We start from the raw sequence: 8,794 nt of genomic DNA, 5'->3' as shown, positions 1-8,794 counted from the left end.
TCTACTGTATGCTACCTTTGTTTTTGCATTTTTTTGTTCTTTCTTTTCCAGATGTTCAACTAATTTTCAATCACAAAGTTCTGAACAGATCTCAAATGCAATATGCATTATAAGTTTGTGAAATTTCAGAAAACATAGAATACAAGACAAGAAAATTGTTGCAATGTGCTTTCGAAATCTTTCGTCTGAAATATTGTTATTGTTCGTGAAATCAATCGTCATAAAACCTAAAATGTCGGAAATAAATAATAAACATTTGTCGATCACTTCCTCAGAAACATCCGCGGTTATTATGAATTGACATCTACACATCAGCCGGTCAACATGAACATTCAAGTGGGCAACAAATTAGAAGATGCATTCAGCACAAAACTCTACATCATCCTACCAGAACAACTGAGGTACATTGGCTCAGATGATAAGGTCCGTTCAACTATCGTTTGCTTGCTAGATTAATTACAAAACTTAAATTGAAATAATCTCAACACGATGAGCAGGAGTGCCGTCGAACAGGAACCCTGACAGTTACGTGTGACGTGGAAAATCCATTTCCTCATGGCAAGTACGCGTCAGTAGCGTTGCGCCTGGACGCAAGTTTGGTTGATTCGTCGGTGCGTGAGTTGTACGTGCATCTCATTGTTAACAGGTTAACAATGCGGTGTCTCACTTAAAGATGCTAGTTGATTCAACGGTTTAATCCATTATTGACTGTTTATTTGGAATGAATACATCTAGCAGTATGCTTTAGAATTATTAAAACTTGCAGCATTGAACTCATTATATTTAATACTCTAAAACTTTCAACCAATGAATTTCCGTTGCAGTGTCGTAATTAGCGTTAACTATGCAGAGCAATTTATTTCAATTCTGTTGAGATTTGATCGTTTAAATTCTTTAGTTTAGGTTTTTACATCTGCGTTTCTAATTCAGTTCCAGCGTTGAAGTTAACTACGACGACAATGAGGACATATTCGTCATCAAAGTCAACTTATCTTCAGACGTTGTAATCTTGGCGTTAGTATGCTATTAAACGTCATTTCCTCTCATTTGGCCATCACCCTGATAAAAAAAAATAAACAATGACCATAAATATTTACTTGAGCAGTAATGTTCAACCCGAATCGATGTATCGGAATCGTCAAGATCGTTACGCCGAAACTTTGAAACATTCAAAAAATACTGACGATGACAGCGTAGTGCAAAAAGCAAGCATGGAATCCAGTGAAATAAAAATTGGCAAAAAAGTTTCGCCTGTTTTCGGTTCCACGTTGGGAGATTCGTTCGAGCACACTTTTGAGGTGATTGTTTTCACATATGTTTTCAAATCGCGTTCGCTCGTAACAGTTACAAAAATAATATTCAATGGACATCCAGGTTAAAAACAGAGGTTACACAAAGACCGCCAGTTTGAAACTCCACATACAAGTGCCATTGATCTGTGGTGGCCAGCATCGCGATAGAAGTGACCGTGGTGGCGATTATAAAAGTTCGTGCCGTTACTTCATTGACAGTACTACCATTGAATTCGTAAGTGATGACGTAGATGTCGATTGTTATGAAAATGATGTTAACAGTGGTGGTGAAAAACGATGATATATTAGTGATCTAATAAGTCTAGGTTATAAAAATGCTGATTGCACTAATGTTGATCGTGGCCGGGGTGACGAACTATTTCCATTTTTAAATCATTATACGTTTCTGTAAGTTAAGCCCAGCTACAGTAACATTGATGCATGCAGACATGAAAGTCTATCAAATTAAACTAAAATAAACTTCTTGATTAGCTATTTATCTAATAACCTTTCAGTTGAGTGGCAATGGAACTTGCAGGTTGTCATCAACAAATTATAACACTACTTTGCAAGTTAATATCAGTGAAGCTAACGTATCAGTCCAGTATCACGAAAGTAAGTACTGTGCATTTGTAGGTGTTACTACTTTAATGACGAACTAAATGAAATCAAATGATCGTAAAAACTCTTTATATTTTCAACGTTTAAGACGCACGCCGTATGGCATCGGAAGGTTGTTTTATTAAATTATAAGGAGGACGTTGGGATTGCAGGTAACTTTAGTTTCCATGCTAACATGGGGGCCAACGACGATGACGTTGATAGGAGCAAAGAATCGATTTTGAGTAAAATTTTAAAGTTTGGTTCTGGTAATGACAGCTCCGAACAAAATGTTCTCTACTTGGTTAGTCTAACTCGTGGGTTGGCATTATTATACCTCTTTGAACTTTTCAAAAATTATTTATTCAAAATTAATCTAAACTAATAAATTTGAAACGCGTTTAAAAACTGAAGACATGTGATGATGAAAGCATGATGGAATGCATCTCCATCGAATGTTCCGTCCATCCACTGACCAGAGGAGAGAGTGCAGTTGTGTCCGTTCGTCATCCACTCCTTCCATCCTATCTCAATCAATTTCATCATGTTGGTCGATTGTTTGAAAGAGTTTTAATGATGTAATATAATTTATATCATTTTGATAATTTTCTGATAAATTTAATTGTATTTTTAAAAGTTATTTTCAAAGTTTTTAAAAAATCAAATGCCATCTTTATTTAACTACCAATAAACATAAACATAGTTTTGTTAGATATATATGTTAAATTAAAAATAATAGTATAGTATTAATGCGTCCGAAATAGAGCAGCCCTCAGGTGGATGAGATAAAAGTAACTTCAAGAGCCAGAGTTTCAATTCCATCATCACAGAAGACATCAGAAGACATCCATGCATTCGATAGTTCAAACTTTACTCTCGTTAGTAATGTTTAACGTGTTACTAGCAGTTTCAATGCGACAGCTAATTTATTGACACGTGTTATCATTACCGTGCATTGAGTTTAATGATAGAAATAGAAATATAGTTTAGGTATAGTGTAGGTTGAAAATTTATTTTATGTAAATACACAGTGGAAATATTTTTTTTTGAGAAGTATACGGCTAAAACCGGTTAATTGAACCACATGGGGATTTGTCGGTAGACCAAGTTGGTCCGATTGAGCGGATGGTCACATTATTAACCAGCTCTTTCTCTACATCCTAATTTGTTCAAATTCACATAATTATGAGAAATTTTGAACGCTGAACATTAAATAAAAATCCGTTTCTTACATTTTTTCGAACGCAAAAGACGACATTGACGATCTTCCTGAGAGACAATTCAGGCATTCACATGCACGTGCCAATCTGGGCCCTCGTTCTTTCCATATCTCTTGGAGTCCTTGCTCTGCTGCACGTTGTCCTCATCATGTATAAGGTACAGTTATTATTTTATTGTGTTAATAATAATTGTTTGAATAATAAAATTCTAAAAATTCCAACGTCAGTGTGGTTTCTTCAAACGTCCCAAGAGAAATATCCTGGCCCCAGTCCACCAGGCCACCGTGAAGAAACCACTGAATATTCGTCAGATGTCACAACCAACCAGATTTCTTCCACCCCGGCCTTTTAGCAGATGACATCATACTATCATCAACAACATCAACAACAACAACATCATCAACAACATCATCAACAACAACATCATTGCTTTTCTATTTATTTACCTATTTATTAATTTTTTAATTTGTATCTCTGTTGTATATTTTCATTTATTTCGTCATGTTTTTATTGCATTTCAACTATCTTTCTTGGGCATCTTGAAATCATTCATTAAAAACATATTGAGAAGCTTAATAAATAAAACTTTTCAAAAAATTGTGTAATATTAACCATGCTTTTTGTTGAAGCACATCCTCAAACGAAATATTTTCTCTAAAATATCTTGACAGTTTGACAAGTGCCAGGGCTCAATAGCTACAATCTAGATTTGTTAAAATGTTTAAAAAATAAATCGGTGCCTAATTTGTTAGACATTAAAACATAGTCAGTCTGTGCCAGAACCAGACTAGATTATGGAACAAGGTTATGGTGTAATAGACTTTGCATTTTGAACAAAACTTCACCAAAGCCAGACGAGTTATTAGAAACATGAAGAAAAAAGAAGCGTAAATAGACATTCACGTTTAAAGAGGCCTGCATACATTAACACCTGTATCTTGTTTCGATGTTCAGCAGATATTGTAAAGCAAAAAGTGAAACTCAAAAACCGCAGAACATACAAAGTTTTGAATATTGAATGAAAGTTGATTGGTTAATGCAACACATATATACTGATACGATAATAGTGATATAACGTATTTATTCATTTATTCTTATTTTGTTAGTCAGTTAGTTTTATATTATCAAAATACATTTTTATTATTCAGATTACAAACGTTAAGGCCACATAATGCAAATGCAGGCCGTCCATGTCATTGCCGTGACCTCTGATAATAATTGGTGCATGACCTTTAACCTCCGCCTTCAAAATCTGTCAAATGAGATCATGTTTTTCAGCTTGTACGAAAAGTATATATTCTATTATATTAGCGTATGTATATGGTTGTCAATACATATATGTATATATAAATATATATACATATATAATTTATCTCGATAATATATATGTGGTGTAACGTTTGTGTGTGTGTGTGTGCGTGTGTGTGTGTCTGTATGTGTGTGTGTGGGTGTTATTTATATATTAATACATATATATATAATTAATTTTTATATAAATATGTATATATGTATATGTAAAAATTAATAAATTGATTTATCTGTGTATTGATAATAATAAATAATTTTGATTTTTTAAATTTTGTATAAAACACCTTCACTGTTATGAACTCGTCGGTATTGAAAAGTTGCTGGTGTGTTTGCTTGTGAGGTTCTTCCTTCCATGTAGGTCTGAATGAGTTGGACGTTCTTTATAATGCAGAACAGTCACCCATGAAAAAGGCTTGACTGGTTTTTTTGCTGTGATGACACATTCTAATAATTTTTATATTTCATTGTAACAAACATAACAGAGTAATGACAAGCGTATAACACATCAACACATGACGTAAAGACACCAAAAAACGCAACGACAAACGCAACATAAATAGTCCAACAAAATACACAACAACATCAACAAAACCACAAAAACTCAACAACAACACAACGATACAACAACAGCACAACTACGGCCAAACATCACAGCAAGAGACACGACAAAACATCAAAACCGACAACAAGAAACATTCATACAAATCTCACATACCAAACACAACCCACATCTGCAAGAGAAGGTAATTCAACATAAAAGGATGTGACTGGACACTTACGATTATGAATGCTGACAACGTCTTATGGAGTTAACCTGGCTCGTATTTCTCTTGCAAACATTCATCCATTTATCCACCCATCTAATCATCCTCTCATCTATTCATTCATTCATAAGTTCATCCATCTATCATTCACCAATCTATTCCTCTATCCATCGATTCATTCATTCATTCTTTTATTTATCCATTTACCTGTCTGCCATCCATTTGTCACTGGTGAAGTGACATCAGTCCAGTAACATAGCTTCAAAATGTATTTGATTTAACCCAGTAATTATATTTAATTAAAAAATCTAAAATATTTAAATTTCTCCTTAGCAAATCTTAATTTCGTCTTAAAAACTTTTCTTAAACTTTTTAAATATTCAAAATTGATGGTATACAACTCAATACCTCACACACACGCACACAAACACACACACACACACTTACACATACACTAACACACAAACAATTACATACTTGTTGAAACTTGATTGTATGTTTGTGTTCTTATTTAGAACTGTACTCATTCACTCACTCACTCACTTACTCACACACACGCATACACACACGCACACACACGCACACACACACAAATGACATGAAATTGCTATGTATCAACGTACGCATACATATCCCATATTTAAAAATATGTTACTTACAACAGAAATTTGACTCGATGATTTCTTGAGTTACTCCACGGATATGATGCCCACTTACTCACCACATGTTACATTTAAAAGAAGAGACAAATTTTTTCATTCTGATCTTATAACGTTTTTTCGTTTATGTTATAAAGATATCTATCTTCAACATAGATAGTCTAGTAACTCTATCTATATCATGCGATATATCATTTCCAACAGCGCTTATTTTTTGGCGATAAGATATCAGATGGATGCTTGTACATTTATCTCATTTACAATTCGTTCGTTTATTTATTCACTGCACTTTTCATTTTATTTGTTTTCATTTCTATCAATTTTTGTATTCAATTATTCATTCATCCGTCAATCGATCCATCAATCAATCTATCATATCCCTCCATTCATCCAGTTAGCTTGTTCGTTCATCTATCCATTATTCAATTTACCACTTAATTTTCTTAAATTTATTCATTCTCTTTTTTATTTTTTATTTTTTATCGTCTTATATATTTATTTATTTATTCATTTATTTATTTATTCATCCCTCAATTCATTCTTCCATACTTTTCTTCCAAGTGTTTGCGTGTTCTCATTCAATATTATTATATGGTCATCATTCTTTCATTTCAACGTTTCAACTCCTCAAACCCATAATTAAGCAAGAGAGAGAGAGAGAGAGAGAGAGAGAGAGGAAGAAAGATAGAGAGAGGAAGAAAGATAGAGAGAGAAAGGAGGGGGGAGAAAAAAGATTAGGATAGAGCGAGGAAGAGAAGAAAGGCATAACTTTTAAGGCCGAAACCACGCACAGCCGAGTTAATTGGAGTGATGGAATGTCCTTAAGAACTCTTTTTTAATAATAATTACAACCCTGCTCCTTCCACCCGATGCGAAAATATGACTGCGTGCTTTTCTGCTATGTTTGCGCTGTGTTTTTGCGTGTGCTGTACTGTGTTGTGCGTGCGTGTTGTGCGTGCGTGTTGTGCGTGCGTGTTTGTGAATTCGTGTTTTGAATTTTTGTCTGCACGTGGTATGCATTTTTCATGCATTTGGTGTTGATGTGTTCAGTGCCTTGTCACAAACTCTTGTCATGTGCTGTTGGTATTTCGTTCCACATGAATGTTTTGTTTGAATACGTTGCGATATTTTTTCGGTTTGTTGGCTTTTTCTTTACTTTTATAGTCTTTTACTTTAAAGTGCTATAAAAACAACGCTATAATTTGAATTTTATTTTTTTGGTTTTTTAGGAGGTGATGAAATTTAAAAGCCAAAAATGCTGAAATTATATATTTTTTCAAGTGTTTTCTGCTCAGAAAAATTATACATGACAGTTTTATTTCATCTCACTTCTTCGCTAGAATGCAGAAATAATAATTTACCGTCAAATGCCTGTTATGAACGATGATATGTAATTATATGCAGCGCATTTCATCTGCGCGTACAACAGTGAGAAGACTTCTCATTATAATTTCAACACACATGTACTTCACGCTGGCCCCGGGCAATGTACGTGAGAATGTATTGACAACCAACCAGCCTACTAAATAACTAATCAACCAGCCAACCAACCAACCAGCTAAATAATTTATCAACCAGCCAGTTAAATGGCTTATTAACTAGCTAACCAACCAACCTACTAAATAATTAATCAACCAGCTTACAGGACTACTGATCAATCAACCAGCCAACCAGCTAAATAACTTATCAACCATTGAACCAGCCAGTTAAATGGCTTATTAATTAGCCAGCCAACTAACTAAATAACTGATCAATCAACCAACCAACCAGCTAAATAACTTATCAACCATTGAACCAGCCAGTTAAATGGCTTACTAACTAGCCAGCCAACCAACTAAATAACTGATCAATCAACCAAACACCTAACCAGCTTACAACACGAGCGACTAATATACTTTTTGCTTTTTGTTAAAGATTTTATATACACATACTGATCTATATCTATATATGTGATACCATATTTATACAGTATTGTATGAATTCTACCGAATTTTATGCATTAACCAATTTAAAGATTGTCTTTTCAATTTCAACTATAAATTGGTTGATGCAAACATTTTGGTAGAATTCATACAATACTGTTGTCTATATGTATATATATATATATATATACATATATATATATATATATATATATACATATATATACATATATATATATATACATATACTTCTTGAAAAACTTTTCTTTAAAAGACTCTCTAATTTCTTCTGCTCCAACAATACTATCTGCAATAACCAATACGGATTCAGACCCAACCACTCAACTGAGCTTGCTATTCTTGACTTCACTCAGCATATACTAAATGAAATGAATAACAAAAATCTTTCTATTGGCATTTTCCTGGACTTATCCAAAGCCTTCGATGTCATCGATCACAAAATACTCCTATCCAAACTACATCATTACGGAGTAAGAGGCACAGCTCACAACTGGATGAGAAGCTATCTTTCATCACGGACACAATATGTTTCCATGGACAACATCAATTCAAAGCACGCTCTTATTCATCACGGGGTGCCACAAGGATCCATACTAGGACCCCTTCTATTTTCTATCTACATAAATGACCTCTGCAATGTTTCGCCCTCAACCAAATGCGTACTGTTTGCAGACGACACCAACCTTCTTTTTACTTCCAACAACCTACCAGATTGCTCTGAACATATCAATCTTGAACTCCAAAAATACTCTAACTGGTTATCCAATAACAAACTAATCATAAATTATTCGAAATGTGCATACATTATTTTTGGCCCAAAAATACTCACCAACCAAGCTCCTAACCTAAACCTATTAGTTAATGGCGTTCCTATAAGCCGCACCCTGTCTACCAAATTTCTTGGAATCACCACCACAGAAAATCTTTCATGGAATTCTCACCTACAAACTACCTCGGACAAAATCAACAAACTCACAGGCATCTTCTACAAAATCAAATATAAACTCT

The 8,794-nt window shown here is 34.0% G+C and overlaps 1 protein-coding gene across 1 annotated transcript; it reads left to right on the top strand.

Annotated features, from left to right (window-relative positions):
* Nucleotides 1–324: 324 nt before the first annotated feature.
* On the top strand, nucleotides 325–3,471 carry HELRODRAFT_171551 (hypothetical protein; the record flags this gene model as incomplete). The annotated part of the gene is made up of 11 exons (XM_009018273.1): nucleotides 325–423; nucleotides 498–646; nucleotides 931–1,014; nucleotides 1,106–1,298; nucleotides 1,375–1,579; nucleotides 1,831–1,907; nucleotides 2,002–2,196; nucleotides 2,307–2,393; nucleotides 2,657–2,770; nucleotides 3,144–3,269; nucleotides 3,340–3,471. The coding sequence occupies 11 exons, from the start codon at nucleotides 325–327 to the stop codon at nucleotides 3,469–3,471; spliced, it is 1,461 nt and encodes a 486-aa protein (XP_009016521.1).
* Between the last annotated feature and the right edge of the window lie 5,323 nt (nucleotides 3,472–8,794).

This window comes from Helobdella robusta (genome assembly GCF_000326865.2).
Source record: "Helobdella robusta unplaced genomic scaffold HELROscaffold_21, whole genome shotgun sequence".
Taxonomy (NCBI): Eukaryota; Metazoa; Annelida; class Clitellata; order Rhynchobdellida; family Glossiphoniidae; genus Helobdella; species Helobdella robusta.
Note: the sequence above shows the minus strand (reverse complement) of the source record. Positions and strands in the feature narration are given on the sequence as shown.